Source organism: Colias eurytheme, chromosome 20 (assembly GCF_061535395.1).
Source record: "Colias eurytheme isolate Ceu_HAF_F1 chromosome 20, ilColEury1 Martin Lab GWU primary, whole genome shotgun sequence".
In the NCBI taxonomy this organism is placed as follows: Eukaryota; Metazoa; Arthropoda; class Insecta; order Lepidoptera; family Pieridae; genus Colias; species Colias eurytheme.
The window spans coordinates 641,619-667,130 of NC_142999.1; the positions used below are offsets into that span (position 1 = coordinate 641,619).

General features: G+C 34.4%; 1 protein-coding gene across 6 annotated transcripts in view; it reads right to left on the reverse strand.

Annotated features, from left to right (window-relative positions):
• Positions 1-1,276: 1,276 nt before the first annotated feature.
• Sap47 (Synapse-associated protein 47kD) overlaps positions 1,277-25,512 on the reverse strand; it is a 34,955-nt gene continuing 10,719 nt past the window's right edge. For 4 of the 6 annotated variants that reach the window (XM_090113618.1, XM_090113616.1, XM_090113617.1 and 1 more), the window contains 5 exons: positions 7,234-7,371; positions 6,531-6,670; positions 6,083-6,192; positions 4,960-5,073; positions 1,277-1,738 (listed from right to left, as the gene is read on the reverse strand). In XM_090113618.1, the coding sequence (XP_089969744.1) occupies positions 1,617-1,738; positions 4,960-5,073; positions 6,083-6,192; positions 6,531-6,670; positions 7,234-7,371 (624 nt within the window). In that variant the 3' untranslated portion in view covers positions 1,277-1,616. Of the gene's footprint in view, positions 1,739-2,164; positions 4,515-4,959; positions 5,074-6,082; positions 6,193-6,530; positions 6,671-7,233; positions 7,372-25,512 lie in introns of those variants that run through there. The other 2 variants (XM_090113619.1, XM_090113620.1) reach the window with 2 other exon arrangements.

Here is a 25,512-nt window from a genome sequence, read left to right on the forward strand (position 1 = left end):
ATCGAAATCGGTTCAGCCGTTCTCGAGTTATGCGCTTACCAACACATTTTGCGATTCATTTTTATATATAAGAAGATATCTATATAGTGTTGATTTGTATCAATGTTACACAAGTAACATTTGCATTTCTTTCCCAGGCCTCGAATTTCTATATTTTCATAATAATAAAATTAAATATTAGCTAGGTAGTAGAAAAGTTTGAAAACAAAAAATAGGCAATTTAATTACAATTATTATGCATAAATTTATCTTAATAAGTAACATGTGAAGGAAGTTAGCCTATATTTTTAAAACCTTAAAACCAAGCAAGATATTATATTTTTTGACAGCTGAGCAATCTAATCCTATTTAGTATTTATTAATAACTAGCGGTCCGCCCCGGCTTCGCCCGTGGTACATATTTACGTTTTCTCTACATAAAAACCATCCTCGTACTTCAAGGAATATAATAAAAAAAGAATTATCGAAATCGGTTCAGCTGTTCTCGAGTTATGCGCTTACCAACACATTTTGCGATTCATTTTTATATATAAGATTACCTATTATAGATTATTCTACCTCTATATCGATCTATCTCATAAGATGACCTAGTTAACAGTTTTTTTTTAATTATAATATGTAAAGGAAAATTTAACGAATAATAAAAAACTGAAGTGTCATTTATTTTGTGAAAAATATTTTTTGATATTTAATAATTCTAATAACACTTATTACATTTTAAAAATTTATTCACCAGTTTTTTTTGCGAGTGTATTATTACAGTTACAGATAGATTTAATATAGAAAGTTATTTTTTTTTTGTATACTTAAGTAATTGAAGTATAATAGACATGAATTACAGTAAGGTATATTGAACTTCTTATATTACAAATGCTCTAGTTTATTCGTTTGTCCTTGCACAGTAAAAATTAAGCAACAGATCTTAAGTTAAGGAAATAAATTATTATTTAAAAAAAATTACTGACAGTTATTTTTTCGCTTAGAAATGGAATGTTGTTCAGATTCCCTTTTATTTTAATTTTAACACATCTTTCAGGACATTTTCTCAAGAACAGCTGTGAATTATTTCTTTGAATAAATGTTAATTTTTATGAATACTTGAGCTATGATACTTGATTGAAAGAAATATTGTTTCCTAAAATTTTTTAGTTGACTTTTTTGTCATTTTACACAATTACACCAATCTGATCTTTTTCGAATTGAAACTTTATCCTATTACCCCATAATCGAAAATAAAAACGAATGAAATAGCAATTTTATAGAATTTCAACCATAGCATTACGACCGAAATTCACAAAACACAACAGGATCTACTGAAAAGAAATAGCAATAGAATTGTGTTTATCGAATTTCAACCGTATCCCATAGCATCACGACAGAAATTCACGAAACACAACAAGATCTACTTTTGATCGAATGAATGATCTTAACGAATGAATATCCATACAAGTGTTTTTCGAATTTCAACCTTATGCCACAGCATTACGACCAAAATTCACAAAAAACAACAGTCTACTTTAGATTGAATGAATGAAATAGCCGTAGACATATTTTTTCCGAATTTCAACCGTACCCCACAGTACTACGACTGCGAATCGAACTATTTACTAGGATCTCTACTTAAGATCGACCTCCCCCAGCAGATCCTCACACTCCCTCTCCCACTTATCATCCCCCGTCTTGTCGGCGACAACTTCGTACTCCTTCAGCTCTGCTTCTAGCTCCTTTTCCCATTGTTCTGCAATGTTTACGTGTTTGTTAATTTGTTTGTGTGTTTCTACGGAGTTTCAATGAGTAGCCAATTTTTTGTAATATTAAATACCATTTTTATTAAGAATACACTTTTCATACTAATAAAATTTTGATTCAAATAATCGTGATTATCGAGTGAAGTACTGAATCATTTTCATTAAATTTTGCCAACTTATAGATATTTTTATTATAATAAAAAATGCCTCAATAATGGCAATGTGACTGCACTATTCTAGCAATAAATATTATTCCATCAATCCATCTAGATTTATAAGAAATTTATAAGTAGATAGAAACAATTGAGGAATTTGAAAAAATTGGCTACTCAAATGATTTAAAGTTGAAATAAACATCAATATACCTTTTATGAGCTATTTTGTCTTCTTCGACGTCGTCGTTTGTTAAATCTAATTTATTAGAATTGTATCTAACTTAAAGGTTGTGTATAAAATGACAACACCAATTATTTTAGAATAATATAATTATTTCAATTCATAATAACTAACTATAAATGCCGTTAATAACTATAATATTATAATTTCACTAAACATTTTTCAAGTATTGACATTAGAAGTAACATCTATACTGACGCTAGGTTTTACATGAAAACAGTACAAAAAGACAATAAACAATAATATTAAACTAAAGTTAATTATAATACTGATAGGGGACGTCGAAAATTTACGAGAGCGGTGTTAACAAAAAGATATAAATCACGTAATATTGTCAGCAAGTGAGAAAGGGATTTTTATAGAGATTAGCGACGGAAAATATCTACTAGAAGGTAACTAGGCCTGTACGATATCACCTGTCGATGCCTTGACCATCAGCTAATTCTACGCAACATTATAAACATTGGATTAAGTACGTGGCTCGAATAAGTGTCGGTACACACGCGACATTATGCTTGACAAGCTTGCATGACCGATGACTTGCGCAAACTTTCTGGTTCTCGCAAGTTTGTTATTTGAGCTGGTTCGCATGATATACATTTTTAAATAATTGAAAAATTCGATCCTGAGGCGGAATTCAAACCCGCGTCTCTGCCTCTGTCGCTCTTTCAGAGCAATCGAATTTATTCTACTCTTTCGGTTATGTGTTTAAGGGACACTCCACGATAAGCATGATGTTTCATGCATGTGTCAAGTTAGTTACGTGTGTATCGAGCATTACGGAGCCGAAGGGAATGTGTTGTCAGCGGTTAAAACCTAAGAACGGCAGTAAGTGTGAATAATATTTAATTGACTGTCACCCATAAGTGATATGTCGCGGCTATATCAGATATTTCAAAGAGACGAGACAAATATTTGTGTGCGGTTCGTACGTTTTAACGTGGCAAAATGGGCATGAAAAATCTTCAATTTCTCTTTTATTTAGTAACCCTGGAATGTTTCATTAAGAATTATAGAAAATAATACTGTCCATCTTTTACTGGCATACCCATATTCAAGCAATTAGCCTCCCCCCCCCTTTCCTCTATACAAACATTATTGTAACAAATTCTCTAGACTTTAATTAGTTTAAAGTCCTATATTGCCACGTCACAACGCAAAAACCACATCAAACCTTGTTCTCTAGTTCAGTGTGTGGTGATCATAAAACCTCAACTGCGTTTTCGCTTGCAATATTCATTAGAAACATTAAATATATAAATCTGACAACACGTAATGTAAAAGTTTCAACATTGCTACGCGTTCATTCGGTTATAGATCGAAACCAACTTTGAGAAATATGAAAGCGTGTTAAATAATACAAATGCGGGATAAAATCAAGCTGTAATATTGACGAGAAGCGAGTTCAAAATAAACGTAAAAGGTAGCAATGTTCAAACCACGAGACAGTTACATTAAAACACTAAGAAGTGACGTGAATCTATACTCATATACTTATACACATATATAACATTCAGTTTATATAATATCCATCGAGATTATTTGAAATAGACATTGTGACTTGACCTCAATAGAGACAAATAAAAACTACTCCAAATTCAACATTTCGCTAAGAGTCAACTTTTGTGACGTAGTATGAACGATTCATAGACAAGCCTTATCTGTGATCAAAGCTATTCAAATTTGAAACATTTACTGACGGGATTTATATGAATCTATTTATATACATTCATATTAAGGACATGAAGCTATATTGTCATATATTATTAACACCAATCTTATAAACGACACACAATACTATATAACAACAAGTATGAAGATATGACGCTGCAGTGATATATAATCTTTTGATTCGTAAACGGAACAATGGTTTGCGAACAGCCATTATATATTATTTTATATATAGTAAATAACGCTCAAAAAATAATGTGAGATCAACAGTGATAGATTTCAATATAATAACGCCAAATATACTGTAGCGATAGATCTATGTAACGTAAAATATAATCATTTTATTGAATCGAAAACAAGTCATAAATCATATTTATTATTTGAACAACAAATACAATAATAATTCTCTTTAAAAACAAATTACATAGTTTTAGCGTTATTATACCAATTGGAAAAAACATTTTCACAAGAGAGAAACGTCGGTAATAGCAAAGAGTTGGCTTTACAAATTCACGTTATGGGGAGCTTCATATACCATCCATTTTAATGCTAAAACTGCCACAGAACATAAAAAACTACGTCTTAAATAATATTATTATATTATATGAGCGTAGTGAAGGGACAGTATAGTGAAGCTACCTAGTTGTTACAAATAACAGTGATTTTTAAATACTCCATGTTGTCCGTGTCTCGTTTAAGCTGCATTCCGAAAATGTAAAGAAAAAATTTTTTTTATGAATATTTTTTGTCATTTTTTGTAAAAAAATTATCCATGTATAGATTAGTGGCAATTATTACAAGTGAAAATGTAAATAGCATGCGATAAAAGCGTATGAAAATCACACATTTCTCAAAGTTGGTTATGATTGATTGGATTGTACGACTTTCTAGATCTAAGTATATTCAATGAATGAAGTAGAGCGTCAGAAACAACACAAATGAGAAGACAAAATAACTCATATTTAAATAATAACTCCTTGTCATAAATAAAAAGACAATATAAACAAAAATAAAATAATTAAAATTGCAATTAACTGAAGCAAATAACAATAATTATAATTATCAACAAATGTTAAATTTTTTGATATTACTTAAATTTTTTCGGATTTTTTTTTATATTTTGAACAAAATTAAAAAATCTTACCATCATCATTATCTCTATCGACTTTCAACGACTTAATCCTCTTTTTGACGTCATCTATCGATGCTTGCGATGACTTTTCGCTAGCTATGAGACCTTCGCTCGCGGTTTTACTATCTAAATAATGTGAAATAAACAAAACATGGGCAAATGAATAAAACAAATAAACAAAATTAAAAAGGTAAACACAAAAAACTAAAAATAATAGCTCTAATGCACCGGATCTAGCATTTAATGATTTTAAAATGGATCAGTATGTCTGAAAATCTATATTCAGTATTTGAAGAACAATATATTGCGTATATTTTCATATAATTTTTATTTATACAGGTTCAATAGATTTTTTTTCATAACGAGGCTATTTATAAAATATTGATTTATGGTCAAATTACTGGTCTCTTAATTTCTATTTGCCATAGAAAGTGTGACCAAGCGAATTACGACTTTAATACTTACTCTCTTATGTTATAGAATTCTTTAGCCGAAAGTCTCTCCGGGGCTCTTTATTATTATTCTACTTACTTATGAAGTAGTCTGTAATCAAACGATGCTATGACTCGTATATTCGACTTTCTCGTCAGATTTAGAACCTTATTCCTTGTACATACGATACTTACTTGGAATTAGTTTCGTCGCGCGCGACGGTGTCTGTTTCAATGTCAAATGACTGGCAAACAAGGCAACAATCGACCTTATAACCACGTACATAAGGCCCACCTTATCATCTGTCTCTCTAGATGAATTATAGAACTTATTCCTATATGCATAAGGTGCACATTGCCACTCACCTTACAGATCAGACAGCATCAGCCTCGCTCGCAGCTCGAGCTAATATCGACCTTATCGCCATTGCATAAGGTGCATCCTATACACCTAACCTAACTACTACCGAACTCCACGAAATCACCTGTATCGCCCGATCAATTCTGAACCTTATTCCCATACATATAAGGTCCCCACCCTGCAAATCATCAGGGCTACTGCAACAGCATCAGCTACGTTTATTCGAGCAACTATCGACCTTATCCCCTATACATAAGGTCCTGTCCTGTTCCTGTAAATCACCTGTCCCACCAAATCAATTCTGAACCTTATTCCCATACACACAAGGTGCACATTCACTCACCCTGCGAGTCGTCAGCGCTGGCCTGGCGCTCGACAGCGTCAGCCTCGTTGGCCTGGCAGATGAGCGACACGCGGTAGAAGTAGTTCCGCCAGAAGTTCTCTTCTGTGATACTGGAATGTTGTTATTTTGCAATTATTATTTATGTTTTAATGTTATTTATCAACAGCATATAAAATGTATATAGAAGAAAGATGATATAATTTATAATTTTGTTTTACTTCTGAACCAGTTTAGAAAATGATTTTGACAGTAGAAATCGTATTTAACTCCGACTAATTGACTTGCACTTGGTACCTTTATGGAGCTGATAACACCCTGATTCTGTCACATGTAACTACATAATATACAGATACATTAAAACCAGTAGTCATATAGAGCTACAAAAACCATCATAACTATATAGAGCTGTTAAAACCAGTAACTATACAGAGCTGCCAAAACCACTCACACTTTGGGCACCAGGTCGAAGCGCATCTTCTCGAGGTTGGGATCCTCGGCCATGATGGCGACGGCCACCGGGTACATCTTGTCGTAGTCGAAGTCGAACTCCACGCCCGCCGGTGGGGCGCGCACGAAGTTCCGCCGGTCCTGGGGTACAACAAACATACATATTGTAAACAACAACATATATTTAATAGAAAAAATAATAATCTAACAGAAAAAAATACTTTATTTCAAATAGGGAATTTCGTTTGACATTATGTTTGATTAAACTTTTAAACAAATGCGGTATGTCTATTTTATGCAAGTTCTAAAAAGATAATGCTTGCGTGAAATATTTATGAAATTAAATAAATATTAAAACAAAAGACTAATAATAATAATAGAAAGGCAATAACGGAGCGGCAACGTCGCTTCGGCCGCTGGTCATGCGTTCGCTTCGTCGTGCGGCTGTGGACACAGTTTTGATTGTTGTTACGCACGATACAAACAATAGTCTTGCAATCATCAAGTGCCGACATGTGTTTTTGAAGAGCGAATGTTGTGTAAGTAACCTATCTACAACTTTTTACTTATAATATTATTACAGTTGCTTAGCCAACCTCACGTCGAATATGCTCTTTCCTTGAGGATCTCAATGTCTTAATTGCTAGGGAACACCATCTATGTATAAAAATTGTAAATTCAATGATTATATTTATCCAACTTACAGTAGACAGGGACAGGCACTCCTCCTTGAGCGAGGCCTCATTAGGTGCACCAATCCACGGCGCGGCTGCCGCACCGCCACCCTTCTCTTGGCCCTTGATGAAGGCATCTTGCTCGCGGTTGAACTCGCCCAGGATGCTCTGTAAAGAAGACATATTTAATGCCATGGTAGCATTGGAACCGAGGTAATGTGGATAAAGCGCAGAAATGAATATGTGGTAGTTTTAAATTGCGTGGAGACTCCGAGGATGCTCTGTAAAGAATACAGATTTAATCCATCCATCCTCGTTCAAAAAAAATGTCTCCGACTGGCAGGACGCAGAAGGCTGATCACCTACTTATCCCTAAAGAAATTCGATCAGTGAAACAGATGTATACATAATGCCGATGCATTATGTATACATACAGACGCAGATGCGTCTTAACCCACTTGGAAACATTCTCATCGTTTTATGGTTGTTAAACAGGTCAGTTTCCTTACGATCAGTTCCTTAACCGATTGGAACAAGGTAATGCGAATAATCTGTAGACAATTTATATTTGACGAGGCATTCTAAAATTGTTATATATAGTCACTTATGTGCTACTACAAAACAGTTCTGAACACCACAATCATTACCACAACCATCTTTACTATAGAACAAGGAAACCCCCGTCATTCCATTGAGCTTACAAATTAATTTTGAACATTCATAGCACCACACAATAACACGTAACCTATAAATCAGCTTCCATTTAACGCACTCAACTAATTACGGCAAACAAACTTCGACAAAGCAATTATCGGCAAAAACAGTTCACTTGTTACTTGATAACAAAACGATACCATTTAATGTTTCGCAGTTGAGACGTAACGGCGCAAGTTTCGCGTCTGAGAAATTTCCATCATAAACAACGTTAACGTTATTATTTAGCGTGGTTGGTACAACATTAAAACTGTCTAAAGTAGCCTGGTTAATCTGTTTAAGATCATTTGACATTAACTTTACTGGAATTAGTCTAGTTACCACTACAGACAATAAGACGACAGAAAGCCCTTCAAAATATGCAACAGTAAATCTCTATAATGTTGTAAGTAAATATTCAACGAAAAGTGAGATAAATCATCTTGAGACCGGATCCTTGTTCTATGTGGTAAAACTTCAAGAATATTCAACAAAAATAAAATGCTGCGTTAGCATAATATATTACCCAGCAAGACACTTTCCAGGCACTTAAAGGGACACCGTTATGTTCCTGAAAATATTTCCCCAGCTATTTATGCTCAGTGCCATTAGTTATTGTTGAGGGCGGCTAATGAATAAGCCGCGGTCATATTTCATAATGATATTATATTGCTACATCTCTGTTTTCATGATAATGCACCGGAGAATGTCGGGTCTTTAAATTATGCGATCGTTAAATTTGAATTTTATTGTTGGGTAAATAAATTTTATGCGAACATTGATAAGATAATGTCGTCACAAAAGGTGGGTTGGAAATTTTGTTTGGGCTTAATGTGACAAGACAGATTAAAGGTAAAGACAAAGGTACCTCACATCTATAGATATAGAAAGGTAATCCTTACAGATTGTGGTATTTAGCATTTGTTACTGTAGAATGTAGATGTAGGTAGGTCCACAAGATGAGAAGTACACCATTTTTTCTTTATTATAAAGATGTATTTCAATGTCATAGAATCTAATCTATATTTATAAGTACATATTCCTATTGCAATCTCCATAAGGGCTGATTTTTCAATCCTCGGTTAAAACTTATTCGTCGAATAATGTATAAAACTACCATTTTAAAAACGTATTCTAATTGCCCGTATTTGACAGTTTACGTGACATTTTAATATTATCGTGTAATACTTTATTGGCCGGATAAGTTTTATCCAAGCATTGAAAAATCGGCCCTAAATCGAATTAACTAATATTCTTAAAGAAAGGGGCTTTGTAACAAAAATATACCTTTATCCTTTACGAATTTCGATGAATAAAATGGCCAAAAAGGGAGATGTAATAGTCACATCAATTAAACAGGACAATGCCCTGTGGGCGCGCATTAATCTCCTAAATCTTATTATCCCTGGCTCGATAAATTGCCCCAGACGGGTTATCAGCGCTGAATTTGTTGGACACGCCAATAAAACTATCCCTTTACGAGTCAAACGAAATCGAAAAGTGGAGTTAGTGCCGTAAAGTATTGATAAATCTATACTAATATTATAAAGCTGTTTGTTTGAACGCGCTAATCTCAGGAACTACTGGTCCGTCTAGAAAAATTCTTCGGTGTTAGATAGCCCATTTATCGAGGAAGGCTTATAGGCTATATATCAAGACGCTAAGACCAACAGGACCGGAGCACTGCGGGTAAAACCGCGGAGCACAGCTAGTTTTACGATAAAAGGATATAAATTACGTCAATTTTATTTAAAACAGAACTATGAAGTATCCTCTCAAATAAAATTGATAACCTAATGATATTTACACAAAACGTATGTTAAATCTAACCGAAAACTTTTACTGTCGACCCGTATAATCCGTCGTATGATTGATTTGGACATAATCCCATTTGTCCCTTGCTGTTATCACTTACACATTATCCCTAATACTTTAAGTTTCGCAAATAATTTAAGAGTGTTCTAAATTTATCCAATATGTGAGCATTGATTATTTTCACATCCTTCTTTGAAAATCTCGAAAAATCAGGTCGAGTGTTCGCGACCGAGAAAACAAAATATGTACATGTTTTCTCAACGCCATTTCTGATTTCTGCGTAGTTTTAATCTTGAATATGCCAACTGTTTTTATGATTTCCGATTCTTTGCTATGTAAGTCGTATCACATAAACACCTATTCATTAGTGGAAAAACCATCTAGTCATTTAAATAAAATATTTTAAGCATTTTTTTTTAACTTTAAAACGTTTGGCGGTTGTAGTCAAACTTCTGGATGCCCCACATTTACTCCTTCAGAAAATACATTATCTATTCGTACTGGGCTCACACTAACATAATATCTAGTTACAATCAATCCCTCTTCTTTTATGACACGTCTACTTCCCCTTTACGTAACAAACCCATTACGCCAGGTCCTTTTAACTACTCCAATTCGCAGCGGCCATTAAATGCAATGCTCCTGCATCGTTCACGTGCCGGCTCTCGACGCTTTCCGGCTTTGTTTCGCATTTCTCCTTTATATTATCGCGTTTACTGAAAACTACCTCTTTTATTGTGTTTATTTTTAACACGCTTGTAGCTGAGATTTAGTTTAGATCTTTTTTTGCTTTCTCAAGTTTCCTCTATTGCATTGTTTTATTTAGTTTAAAAATGGTAACTACTAACTATTTTGTCTCGTAGTTTTTAATTATGGTAAAAGAAAAATATTTTTGTGGACCGATTTAAAAAAATGTAACCTGTATACGTTTGAATTATTAAAGCAATATTCTGTATCCATCCATCACCATTGTTTTTTTGATTTACAGTACATGTGAGTGTGGAACCATTTCATTCAATATATTTATTGGATTACAATAAATCTGGATTATTGAGATTTTTGTTAGTAAAAACAAAAGGCAAAGTATTGGTAAACAGATTTATTCGTTATGCAACACTTCATAGCTGAAAATATCCGAGTTTTCGAATAAACTTTAACGAGATTAAAGCCGTGACCGAACCAAATTAACGAGGCGCAAATCCTTTCTTTGCATTGCGCGATGTGGCATTTTTTGAGAAAATTCCAAGTTTTAATTAACATCTGCAATCTTCGTGGGACTTTTTCAGGGCGTTTATTAATTCCGACGTTAAAGGTAGGAATCTTTCTTCTGAGATTTTTAATAAGCAAAAATTTCCAGTACCTACCATAGATCCTGATCTTTCCTTTTACCGGCAACCATTTTAATGAAAAATAGACCATAGATCATTCCCCCCGATTCGTAGACAAGCCAGCATTTCATAACGATAAAAAATATAAACTGTCACACAAGTAGAAATCGTAAATACTGTGTTATGACTGGCCACGTCTGCGTTAACAATAAAACCTTAAGGGGGCGCATAAAGCAAAATAACCAATCTTCTATTAGATGATACGTGTAATATGCAAGACCAAATCTAAAAAATAAAATATATATCAAACTAGATGATATGTTCAACGATTCTATTTAATCAAAAACATAAAATATTAAAATTTACTCGATAAAAAAAAATCACCAAGTTAGCTCTAATTTTCACACTTTTACGTTTTCTACTTGACATGGTAATACTTATTATGATTTTTTTTTCATAAACAATTATATTAAAACATTTGCAAGATATTTGTCAGAGCATTTTGTGTAATTACTTTTAGTTTTGGTTTTATCTGCGATAAACCACTTTTATCGTGACAAAATCAAACGTTTATCTCGAGAAAAAAAGAGCGCGAAAAGTGGTTTATCGCAGATAAAACCAAAACTAAAAGTAATTACACAAAATGCTCTGACAAATATCTTGCAAATGTTTTAATATAATTGTTTATGAAAAAAAAATCATAATAAGTATTACCATGTCAAGTAGAAAACGTAAAAGTGTGAAAATTAGAGCTAACTTGGTGATTTTTTTTTATCGGGTAAATTTTAATATTTTATGTTTTTGATTAAACAGAATCGTTGAACATATCATCTAGTTTGATATATATTTTATTTTTTAGATTTGGTCTTGCATATTACACGTATCATCTAATAGAAGATTGGTTACTTTGCTTTATGCGCCCCCTTAACCGCGGCTGTACACACTCGTCGAGAGCCTCTCGTCGAGAGCCTCGGCCGAAAAGACTCTCGTCGAGAGCATGCCTGTACACACTCGTTCTAACATTTGAACTGAAGACTTACACGAGAATGGACGTAGAAATAGCTGCTGCTATTTGTCTTTGTGCCGTGAGCTATTATAATTTTTACATTTACTATAAAAAAAAATTCTCAAACCATGGAGAAAAAGAAGATGGTGGATGATTACTATGCACCGCAGTAGAAACAGGGAAATAAATATAAAAACTTCCTGAATAGTTAATGTATTTTATTGTATTTTTAAGGAATCAATAGAAACGCTTCTTTGTTTCAGAAGTAAAATTGGCTGAGTTGGTGGCAGAACCTTCTCGCCAATCCATACTAATATTATAAATGCGAAAGTAACTCTGTCTGTCTGTCTGTTACTCGATCACGCCTTAACTACTGAACCAATTTGCATGAAATTTGGTATAGAGATATTTTGATACCCGAGAAAGGACATAGGATAGTTTTATCCCGGAAACCTACCGGAACGGGTTTTTCTTTGAAAACGCGGGCGAAGCCGCGGGCGGAAAGCTAGTTTAAAATAAATCCATAAAAAATAAGTTCCATAAAAAAGGTTCTGTTTGATAGCACTCCAAAAACTGTAATTCTCGTTCATTAGACCACATAGTGAAACACGTGCGTTCATAAATAACGTCAGCGTGCAACTAACTGAACGAGTGTGTACATGCTCGCTCTCGTTTTCCTCGCGAGACTCAACGAGACCCTTTGACTCGGGCGCAAAAAACCGACCAGCGACCGAGACAGCCGAGGCGAGACACGAGAGTGCGAGACAAGACGAATGCACCATGTACATACTCGTTCTCGGCCTGTCTCGGTGTGTCTCGGCGAGTGTGTACAGCCGGCATTACGCGCAATGAAACCTCCCGTAGGCTCATAAATGGGGAACTAGTGACTTGTAACAACGCATTTTATGTTGCTTTTCCAACAGAGATGAGCGAGGATGTGTTTTTAAAGGACCATAATCCTGTCGCTTTATTTACCTTTATGATCTGTCAGCACAGCTCTGGTGGAAGCAATACTATTGGTTCTTTATCACATCCTCGCACATCTCTAGTGGAAATGCACCCTTATGCTTGATAGGGCGGAAAGAATAGACTTGATAGCGTAAGCAAGGTGAGCGTCACACCCCATCCAAACGCATTAACAAGTCAATAAGATGCAGATGTGTTGCTAGCTTTTATGGATCGTATAATTTAGAGGAAAAGAGAGCAACGATGAATCTACGTCCTTTATGTCTTGTACATTATGCAAAATGTACACATTTTGTACAAATTTATCTTGGATGTTCAACTGTTTTGAATAGGATTCAGCTGTCTAACAGTCTAAGACAGAGGCGGCTCGCCCTAAGGAGCGCTGGTGCAGTGAACTCCCATAAATAATTATAATAAAATCATACTCCTTAATTTAATTATTAACATTAATTATTACTATTTAAAATCAATCGTAATCTTTAAAACTACTGTTAATACCAATGAATATATCCATCATTCCATCATCCCATACACCTGTATAATACCTACTGTATTATGTAACGCGCGAAGCAGTGCGCTCACGATTGCGCTCCAATGAAAAAAGATTTAGTACATTTCCTAATACAAAATCCAATAGGAGTGAAAGAGAGGGTTTTGCCAGAGCCCTGCGCGTGAAACAAAAGATTTTCTATGAAAAAGTAGCAAAATTCGGTGCGCCGCACCCGCAAACGTTGCCGGTTCGTTTTTACCGCCCGGCAGGACAGCGATTGCGACGTTGCCAGTTGCTACGTCTATAATATAAACTTATGGCGCAGTTTCATTAGTCGATAGGGCCCGCATGCGGGGTGCGAGAGATTTCTGGAACGCATGCCACAGGGCCAGCATTCGGGGAACCGTTTTCATTAGTCGATAGGGCCCGCATGCGGGGTGTAGTTACAACCTCCATTTTCCAAGCTGTATATTGACCGATGAATTTCATTGGTCGATATCACGGTCGGTATTAAGCATGCGGGGAACTTGTTTTCATTGGTTGTTATCTCGCCTGCGGGGACTCCCCGTATGCTGTATACCGAACGAGTTAACGACTAATGAAACTGCGCCAAAACACTCGACTCTCGAGTCAACTTCAATGCACGCGCGCGATTCATGCAATTTTCTAATTAAAATTATAAAATACGTGTTGAAATAGCCTGTACTTATCAGTATTACTTGTGAGTGTTAAAATGAACAATAATTATAATGTGGCGTTCATTAAAAAGTGTGATAAAACGTTACAAATTCGGCTTGAATGTAAAGCTAAGGGACCGCCACGGCCTGAACTTGATCTTACGCAAAAATGTACGACAAAAACGAAAACATATACGCGTGTGTTTAAATCTGAACAATATGTAAAAAAAACCGTGGTTGTGTGGTTGTGATGAAAGCAACAACAGATATTTACGAATGTCTTGTCGCTTTAAGTTATAGATATTTTTGCACACCAAAAAGAAAGACGTATGTAGGTATATAAGTAATTTTTTTGATAAATGTACTGCTTTACACCATGTATTTTCAGTGTTTTATTTCAAGTGAACACCCATAAAATTTTGTCACGAGCCGCCTCTGGTCTAAGATACCGGGTTAGCCGGGTTAGGTTAGAAGAAGAAAAATAGAGCGGCACGTCACATAGGTATTTACAAAAAAAGAGCGTGTGTGCTGAGCACACGTGTCAGAAGTAAAACTTCAAAACACGATTCAAAGATACCAAAATCATCGCCTTACTCCATGGCGTGACGGTATTGCCATAACGCGACTTGAAATTTTACTCTCAACGCGCCTAAAGAAGTTTCACTTCAAAATTATTTTACATTTTTTGAAGTTTTGAATTAATAATCGATAGATTCACATCTGAGTTCTGACAGATAAACACACCAACTGAAAAGCAATAAGCATTAAGCCTCAGCATTAGCGGATAAGAATTACGATGCATATTGACGCATCAGATTTCGAGCCCGCAAACAAAATCTAATAATCGTATTTGCTGCGGCTTTGTGGCGTTCTATGAACTGAAGCTTGAGTATTAAATTATTATACGATGTAACTATCGATTACTTTGGTTATTAATATTACAACATTCTGTACAGATTTCAGGTAGATACACCAGGTATATTTAAATACGTGAAAAAAAATCGTTACATAATTTTTATGTATTTTAGCTTCTATTTATATCTCCAAAATCAATATGAAATTAAAGTATCGATTAATTCGTAGATACAATTCATTCAATTATCTTCAAAGGGAAAATTATGCTATAAAAAACACTTATTAATTATTATGTAGATAGTAATTGTAAAAAAAAGACGTGAGACACTCGGGAACTGCCGCGGTAAAGCTATTGCATGCTATGCCTTCAAGCCACACCTCCGCGCCCGTCCCCGTGGGGAGCGTTAGGTTTTTTCGTTACGGAATTTCTGGATTCGGTCCCCGTGCTCAAGGACCGCGATAGAAGCTATGCAATAGCTTAATATTTTTTTTTTAAAGAAAGTGCTGTTTATTCGAAGAAGTCGGTTAAGCAACAAACAGCATATCGACTGAAATCTGAAGAAAAACGATTTACTGCAAAGCCCCTTTTAACCTTAACTTGAATGGAAAACAAAAGCACCATGCCGTCTGTGGATCCTGCATAAAGGCACTCTCAGCTCAGAATAAACATCGTTAGCCTAACGATACAACACTCAAGTCGAGTATTTCTCTAGAATCTGATATCAATATAGTGGATTGCAACCTGATACCTTTGTTAGGATTTATTCAAAGCGACATGACTGCATTATATTGAAGGAAATGGTTCTTAAGAAATAGGATCGTTCAATGTAGTACTTCGTGGAAATGATATTTGCTGAAGACAAAGTAAAATCCTACTTGAGAGAAGACTTTCAGATAAAAGAGTAGAATTTATATTGATACTGATAACGAACGTAAAACAGTAACGGTTACGGAAACGTATAAAAGATGACCATAGACATAAAATAGAATAGATAACCACAAACTACAGAACAACATCCTGCTATAAAAGAGACAACGCAGTAACTAACAACACTCTCATATCACTGTCACAGTATATTCTAATGCCAGTGTATTTTCCAGTTTGCAAACAAAACGGAATTTACGTCACGTCAATCCTTCAGACATCAGCTTTATTGAAAGTAACGTGTAATAGAAATGAATTCCTTTGATTTGAGAAATGGATATGTCTATTCGTTAAATAGATCTATAGATATGAATTTTCTACTTATCTAGGGTAAATGCGCATGAATAGAAAATGTATACGTTAGAGATGAATAAAAACAGTATACATATAGCTACTTCTTGCTCCACGTCCAAGATAAACGTTTGAGGCTTTTAAAGGACAATTATTATTGTAAGATTATCGAGGTGATTAGACAAATTGCCATACCAAAATGAAAATTGAAATATAGCCACGTTAGATAATAATAAAAATACACTAACACGTAACACGTGTCGTATCAAAAAATCAATCAAGAAACAACAATAAACAATCTAGTGAAATCCATAAATCATTCCAATACTGATGAATAAAATAACCGTTTACGAAAATCCAACGGCAAATATACGCTCAAATATTTTCATGAAGATAATAACAAGTTTGCTACAATAAATAAAAATATAAACGGGATTAACTCCGATGAAGGCGTAGGCGCTCAAAATATTACACAAAGGGCCCAAAATATACTTTATTACAATTTACAACCCTGCTTCCTCGCAAATTTACTATATGGTGCTAAATTATAAGTGAGGGTAAGTCAAATAAAACCTTATATTTATTGATCTGATTACGACGATAATTTAAGTGTGAGTAAAACTATAATTTATGACACGTAATAAGAGACCAATAGACTTTTCTTAAATAATATGAGCACATCTAGTTTCGGGATAATGATTTTGTTGCGATGGTCCGATGTCTAACTTTATTCTATTACCTCCACCCATAAAACGCTAAAAGTCAATAAAAGGTTTTGTTTGATCCCTAATTATTAAATTTCCACATATTGACAATGTCGACCGAGTTGGTAGTCACAATCATGTTATTCACGCTCTATTTGCGAAACCAAAAGGTCAGATCTAATCAACAGATACACACAGAAACAGTTGATTTCAATTTTGTGAGCGAACAATGACACTATTCCACTAATTGGGGACACATAACGATTCCCTCCTGAATATTAGATTGAAGATGAATTTCCCTACAAAGTGGTCGGACAAAGTACCTTTCATAACTGTGAAATACCGTACAATTGCAAAAGTGGAACTCGACCAAGAGATGTTTAAGTCATGAGGGCTCGCTATAAAAGAGGAATAAACGAATTTAAAACACAATGAATTTTTAACCCGACGATTGCGTTTTGAACTTTATAGCGAGCGTGGTTGAAGGCACACGTTGTTAATTACTAACAGTCTTTTACATCCACAATTTTGAATGGTTCTTCGTAAATTTAATAAATCTGAGACTCAATTCTCATTTCAACCAAAATGAAAGTTAAAATTGCATGCTGACTTAGCAGAATTTTTTACGTTTCCTTTTTAATCAGAAAATTACCTTGAAGTTAAAATTAATCAAACAGAGGGGAGAAATGGAGAATAACAAAGCCAATATCTGGTTTAAAAATTTCAAAAACTCAAACTCAAACATTTATTTATTCAATTAGACTTCTTCTAGAAGCACTTTTGAAAACAATTAAAAACAATTTTAAACTGGATTAATAATCTTGAGTAGGTTTAAGTGAAATTGCTGTTCAACCGCTTTAAAAATATATTCAGAGAGAATCATTCAAGCATAGATAACAAACGTAACGTAAAAACTGAGGTAGAAGATATTTTTTTCCTTTTAATTCCAGAGAAACCGTTGGAGCGTAATGAGATAGCAATAAGGGAAATTAATATTGTACCTACGCCCTGTTGCCGGGCCGCTAAATAAATATCTGAAAACGAGTCTCGTAATTATTATGTCATCCATCTTGTAGAGGTGTGGTTACACCAGGATCATACACCTACATATGACTGACTTCTCGAGTAATTCCATTTTTAACATCTTTATTTCAACCAGCCTCATGGCAAAGGGGATCACATAATCGTAGACGAAATAGAATCGATAGGCAAAGGCGGGTATTTATAATCAGCAGACGACACGGGACTATATTCACGCTTGACATGCGCTGTATTACATTACCTGTATGATGAGATGTTATACAGCATTTTAGGTTTTTTATCATTACTTAGTTCAGAAGCAGAGCAATGCCCAAAAAAGACGTCATTCTTCAATTAAGGCACAGAAATATGATCACCCACTTCTAGACTCTAGTTCAGAACTTTTCAAGGAAATATTAAATAATCAGAAGGTCACGTAAAATATGCCAGGTGGTATCGCAGCTTAATACCGCATAATATAAGAAATGGAATACCGAAGGGGATCGTAATCAGATAGCTCTTAAATATATCAACAGGAGTAAGCTGAAAGATCTTACGTAAGAATTTGTTGTGGTAAATAACCCGCATCAAGATTATCGAATTTTATTTCATGAATAAACAAAATATATCATATCGTTAGGTAATGTTTTTGTTAGGTCTACCTATTGAAAAAGATATAGTGATAGAGAATCTATTTCATTTGCCACACAAACTAATAATATTTACTCAATCCAATTCTTAATAAAATTCAGAACTTATTCATGACAAAGCAATTCCATAAATATTTCAGTGTATTAACCCATCAATCTATTTAAGCCTCAGATAATAAACAAAGGTTACAATTCACTAAAGCTATTTCGGGTCGTTTACACCCAGCACTATACATTTGTGCGTGCTAGGCTCTTAGGCGCCGTCTACTTACGTAACGTCGCGTATTGATCGGGCTTACCCCACCCCGCCCCGCGCATCCGCAGCGGCGACCAATCAGAGGCGTCGGTTTAATTTTAATTCGATAACCGTTGGCAGCGCGCGCCGCGGATTCGTCAAATCGTTACGTATACGTACACGAATAAATCTATGTGTGCGTATTCTATTCATTAATTCGTGTCCCTGTGGTCGCTTTTAGCACTAATTGATTTTGGCTTTTCGATTTAAACGGAGCTTTAAATTTATAGCATTATTTTCTCATGTGAATATAAATAATGTATTGTTATGCGATATGAGATATCCATTGAAAACGAATTTCTGTATTTCAATAACATGAAAGAGAGGATTAATTATTTCAATTCGACATAAATATTGTATCTCGTTAAACGATTTCTGAAACCAATTCATTATTAAGATTCTCATATTAACGCAGTATCCTACAATTTAAAATGAATCCAGGGTACGTAATCACGTGACAGCAAATCCATACATCATTATCACGCAATGAATAAATTTCTCGACTTTTGGTCCATAATCACAAATGGCACGTTAAATCTCATATTCATCAATTACGCACCGATGAACCCGAGGATATAAATGATCACATCATACATCAAATGCTTGCGAGCCGAGCTGAACGTCGGGAGTTAATATCCGAGGTAGGCTGAAATCATTTCGCGATAAAGATATTGTGTGAAGTCAAACTGGAACGCGACAACTATATTGAAATGAATTTCATAAAAGCACCTTTGGGATCAATTAGTATTTCTAGCTGTTCGAATTATTGGTACTTATACTGAATTAAAATTAAATTTCAAAGGTATATTTAAATCCAATTAGTAATTTAGTTGTACATTTTACAAAACCAATTCAAATTATCACCTAAATATATCAAAGCCAGATCTGAAGATAACCAGGCTCTTTCGTTCTAGTATAACATTAGACTACCTATAACATAAAACTTGGTAATACACACCTATATAAAATACACGCAATAAAAGAAACCAATTTTACCGTATTACCGGATGTTTTACATTCCGTCTCTACAATAGTACCGTATTTCAATATTCTCTTTGTACAAGAAAATGCTGTCTAGGACAATATACAATATTCATCTATATCAGTATTGTAGACCTTCAAAAGCAGACTGTTCGACGGGTCTGGTAATGAAATATCTTTCTATAGAAATATGTACATCTGTAGTCAACTAAGTAGATGATATTATAGTAACGAACCTTTACATTTTCATAGTATAATGGGACAGAAGTAGACGTGCTCACTCTGGAGTGTTACACAAACAAAATGGTGTTAAAGTTATTAATGATTTTTTTTTTATATCTGATCTGGAATTCGAATTAAGACCTTCTTACTCCAACACGTCTACCAAAACCACCCTATCTCTAGTACAGTTCAGAATTATATACTCAATTTGCTGTGATGATTTAATAGAAGCACAAAAGACCTGTTGAATATTCAATCACAAACACAGCCAATGTTTCACAAAGACGCAGTGTCACCTCGACACAACCCTATCCATTTACGTCTTAAACTCTTCTCCATTATTTGCTAAATCCTTTATCTTGAATAGCGGATTTGGAGCAATATTTACACGACCCTCTCATGAATAAGCGATGCCTGTATCTGTTTGAGCAACGCTAAAAGCCCTGTAACGGTATAGTGCCGTATCACAAAGATGGCAGATAGTGAGTTAATCAGAGCAGTTCTATGCAAAGCTATAGATTCCAATATGTACATTGTTAGGACTTAGGAGGCTTGGCTATTGAAATTTTTATATATAAGCTATCTCTGGTAGCTGTGACCTTGACGATTGCGCTGTTTGCAACTAGATGGCGTTATATGAAACGTTTACGAATACCTATTCTATTATTTATGTTTGATTCAACCTATGAAAATATTTCCAGTATTTTCTCTATTACCTATCTCAATAAAGGTTTCTCGGCTTTTAAAAATATATACAGTGAAAATTTAATAAAGGTAAACTTTAAGGCTGATCGAAAACATATCGGTAAGTTATATTCAGGCTACTTGCATTCATGATATATATCATTAATATTGCATAATACAGAAAATGGATAAATCTGCCATGTCCAATATAAAGTACAAAGTATTTTTCCCTGAACCTCCCGGGGGCATTACACGTAAAATATAATTTTCCAGGATGATAAATTGACGCAGGCACGGTGAAATTACTTGCGTGCCATGTCCGAGCGTGTTTATATTAAGTTTTTAAATACGTTTCTGTGTAAATAATTCAACGTTTCTGCCTTTTACGCCTTTGTTTTGAAAGGACACTTAATTCTACGCATTATCCTAAACGCCGGGGACAATTATTGATTAGAATAATTTTAGTTTTTTCAAATGGACATTATATTGGAATAAAATAAATAAATAATCTAGGCCTATTTGCCTTCCTTAGCTCCGACTTTACTTTTTGTAGGTCTACATAATCCCGTCGAGCCTGGTTTCGATTGATTTCTTGGCGAGTCAGATCCTAGGTTTCCGAAAATGTTGTTTCTAAATATATCCTTTGATTGTCCAACATCTCCAGAAAGTTTCAAATGGTTACCTATATAAGGTCCTTAAAGTAAAAATTACATTTTCCAAATTATTCGGCCAACCAATCTTATAAACTTTCATTTTGAACAACCTATTACATACTCTGTGGCTAAACATTTTCTTCTTTTCATAAAATTCATTCTCAAATATCCTGTCCTGTGCAGAAACACCTTCATTCCATTCGGTTTCATTAGATTTAAAACCTAGAATTTAATTATCTTCTCTACTTCAGATTAAATTAATACGCGAATGTGGTAATCGATTTTTCTAGAAGCTCCTCTCGACAGGAGGGCTCTCAGAGGGCAGCGCTCGTAAATAGTTATACTTAGTGGTAATACATTTAGTGGCAAAATTGATTCCGATTCAATATTGGATTCTGGGCAATAAGAAGAGAGTAATTTAGACAGATTGTGAATATTTTTTTAGAGAACCTTATATTTTGATTGTTAATTTTTACGCCTCTCTTCTTTCTGTATAATCATTAGCAACAATATTTTCGACGTTCCCAAAATATTTCTCTATATTATATTCAGTTTATTTTTATATCAAGAATGACGTACTAACATCTGCGTCGTCACACATTTTATTGTGTAATATTCCTAGATGGACGTAGTCTAGATCTAAGACGAGGAATACGAGACCCGTGTCGTCCTTTTCATCCTTTTTCTATTACTGTTTCATCAATTTTGTTCTAGGTCTAAAATATAATACACGTACATTCTACATATTATTATATCTATTTTTGTACGCCATTGTATTTCGTTAATTTCAGTAGTAGTAAGTTAAAGTATGGCCTGTCCAGGAGTGGACAAATGAAGGCTGATGATGATGATGACGATGAAGTAAAAGTATGGACTTATGTTCCATTAATAAATTAGCAACATCTTTATTTAATGATTCTTTCGGTGATAACACACATTCAGCTTACGAAGAAAACGTAATGCGAATATATTGTATAATCGTGGTACGTGGCGATAACACTCCAAAGAAATGCGGTCGAGAAGACGACCCATTGCGTAAAAATATGTGAGATAAAAAAGAGCTATTAAGTATGTTGGATGGGCAATAAACATCCTATCTTGGATTCGATCAGTCTAAAATACCATTGCAACGTTGCTAAATGTTCAGCTTAACTTCCAAATTGCTTTTCCTAAAATCTTCTAAGAATCATTTAATTTTGATCGTACACATATATGTATAAAAAAAAATAAAAAAGAGCGTGCGTGTCGAGCACACGTGTCAGAAGTGAATCTTCCTTGGCAGAATCATCACTTTACTCCATGACGTGACGGTAATGCTATGACGCGACCTTGAAATCTTACTCTCAACGCACCTAAAGAAGTTTCACTTCAATAATCTTATCTATAAGTCTATATACAAGACTATGTTCCACTTGTAATCTCGACAAGACAAAGAAAAGTAAAATAAAGACAACTCCGAAGACAATTAGAAGACTAATTACAGGACATCCAAGTTAGTATTCAGGGCGGAGAGAACATTTATTTTACGAATGGCATTTGAAAGACGAAACAAGTTTCAAGTATAAAAGGATAAAAGGTTATATCGGATATTACTTCTTAAGTACTCTTTTGTAGGAAGATTGAAGTAGAGATCAAATAGTAATGGGTAGTGCTTCAATGTTGATCAGATTGAAGGTTCCACAGCTTATTACGGAAATAAGCCATAAATAAAGTTCTCCTGTCACTAAGAGACCAGTGATCCTTTATCGTAACGCTGTAGAGAATGTTGCTCAGTCAAATCTTAATCGGTACTCTAAATAGCAATTAGAGGTATGTATTAGTTTGATAGTACCAATAGTACCAACCCAGAATACAAATTATACCTCATATCAAATCAGTCCACACACCACCATTCATGCAGAATGGCCATAATACCGAAATCTTAAAAGCCCCCATTATAAAAATATCAGCGCATTAGAACTACTACTTAACCCGGTTGCGAGTAACCGCTCGCCGCAAGGTCGGCACAAGGGCCAACTTACAGCTGAGGTAAGTCTGAAGTATTAACTTGGGAAAACTACCTATCTCCAACTCTTAGAGAGTTGTTTAAATGCGTTATAGTATAGTGGAACGATGCAATTAAAGGTAATTCGATATAGAAGATGGATCTTGATTCAGAAATATTGTTTACGTAAGGAACATCAGAGTAGAGTATCTAAATCCTATTATCCTATTAATATTTTAAGCGAATGACTGTAAGATTATTCAGATGTTTGTTACTCGTTCTCGCCGAAACAGCTGATCGTTCCTGTATGAAATTTAGTACAGGGAAAGCATCGGGATCCAAGTATATGTGTTTTAGAAGGCAAATTCCAAAATTGTCATACAATTAAGTCAAACGACAGGAAATTATAAATTTAAGAGTCCACAATGATGTAACGATCAGACGGAATTTATTGATTTTAAACACTAATACCATCAGACCATCGAAAGGTTTCATATCAATCTATAAATAAGTAATCGGATAATCGGATGTAAAATTTATATCTTTCCTATTTTATACGACAATACGACAAATTATAAATTTGTCTTTCCAAACTTTACCAGTTATGAAAAAGTAGAACAATGAACAAAGGAATCTACATATTAAACTATTATTAAAAATAAATAGAACTCGTTGCACTTATAAATAAAACACCAAGCTTCAACAAATTTTAACTGTACTGTTATCAGCTACAAAATAATTCCAAGCGAGCATAACTCACGCTATAAACCATAAAGTGCGACGTAGCCGCGTAATTTGTATTCCCATATTTTGCTATTAATAAATCTTGTTGCATGTTCTCTGAGAAGTAATTTAACTTTAGATGTAGTTGTAAGTTCTGATTCTTGAAGTATTATTCGTCTTTGTACTTCATAATTTTCATAAAGCATGTTTCTGACAACATACTGGCCTGCGGTCAAAGCACGAAGGTGATCCCAGAATCAAGTCTAATTGTAACCTTTTTCAGACAGCACAGAGCTTATTTTTAAATTACCATTATCTACAGCTAAAAAGTCAGCAACATCTTACATCTAATAAGCCCTCACATTTTGCTACTCGACTGCAATAATAAAAAATTTTCAATTTTCCCACTAGATTGCACGAAATTCTAGTCTTGCAACAATTCAACTGAGCAAAATCCCGCAAACGACATCACACGGCTCAGTGGATGCGAAAGGTCAAAGTTCAGCCCGCATTACAAAGTCATAGTGTAGCAGTTCTGAATAAACATAGTTCCTTTGTACTGGAACTTAGTAATAATATCGCGAGTATGGATCTTAGGAATCACTGAAACCTTTCATGCCAATAACTTTGCCAATCCATTTATTCCTTTGCAAACTTCGAACAAAAGCTACGAAAATGTAAGAGAATTTCTTTGTAATCATATTATTTTGTAGCTTATATCTGGTAGGGTTATTTAATATTAATGTTATATAATAGTCTCTAATACAATTTCAATAACATACTGTAGTATATCAAGTTGAGAGGCAAGGGAGTAATCGGGTTACCGTCAGGTAAGCACTATACCTACACTTATCTAGTTTGGCATAAGGATGCGTAATTATTTTTCTAACTGTTGAAATAGATTTGGATATATATGGGACAACAAATAAATTATAACAGCATGTACTGTTTCACTCCCACCGACATTATCATTTGACTACGAAAGGTAATATGTAATAACATTAATTTCTGACTTCTAGATTTGTAGAAATTTCTTTAAAGCATCGTGATTAAGCTCGTTCGTAATCTTGTTTTATAATGTTTGTTACTAAATTAATCAAACAACCACAACGCGTCTAGAAAGATCAGTTCCACAATCCACATTTACAAAAAAATCATCTGAAAATGTAACGGAATGACAACGAAAGCATAAATTTAACTCTGAAAGGTCAGCAGGGACAAAAAATTGGGTCAATGCGAACCAATAGCCGGAAAGACCTGCAGCATATTAATTGAAAACTTCTTTTTCCCCTTTTTGATATTACGACCCACATCCGACGGGACTTATCTTTCAATCTGCGGAATTAG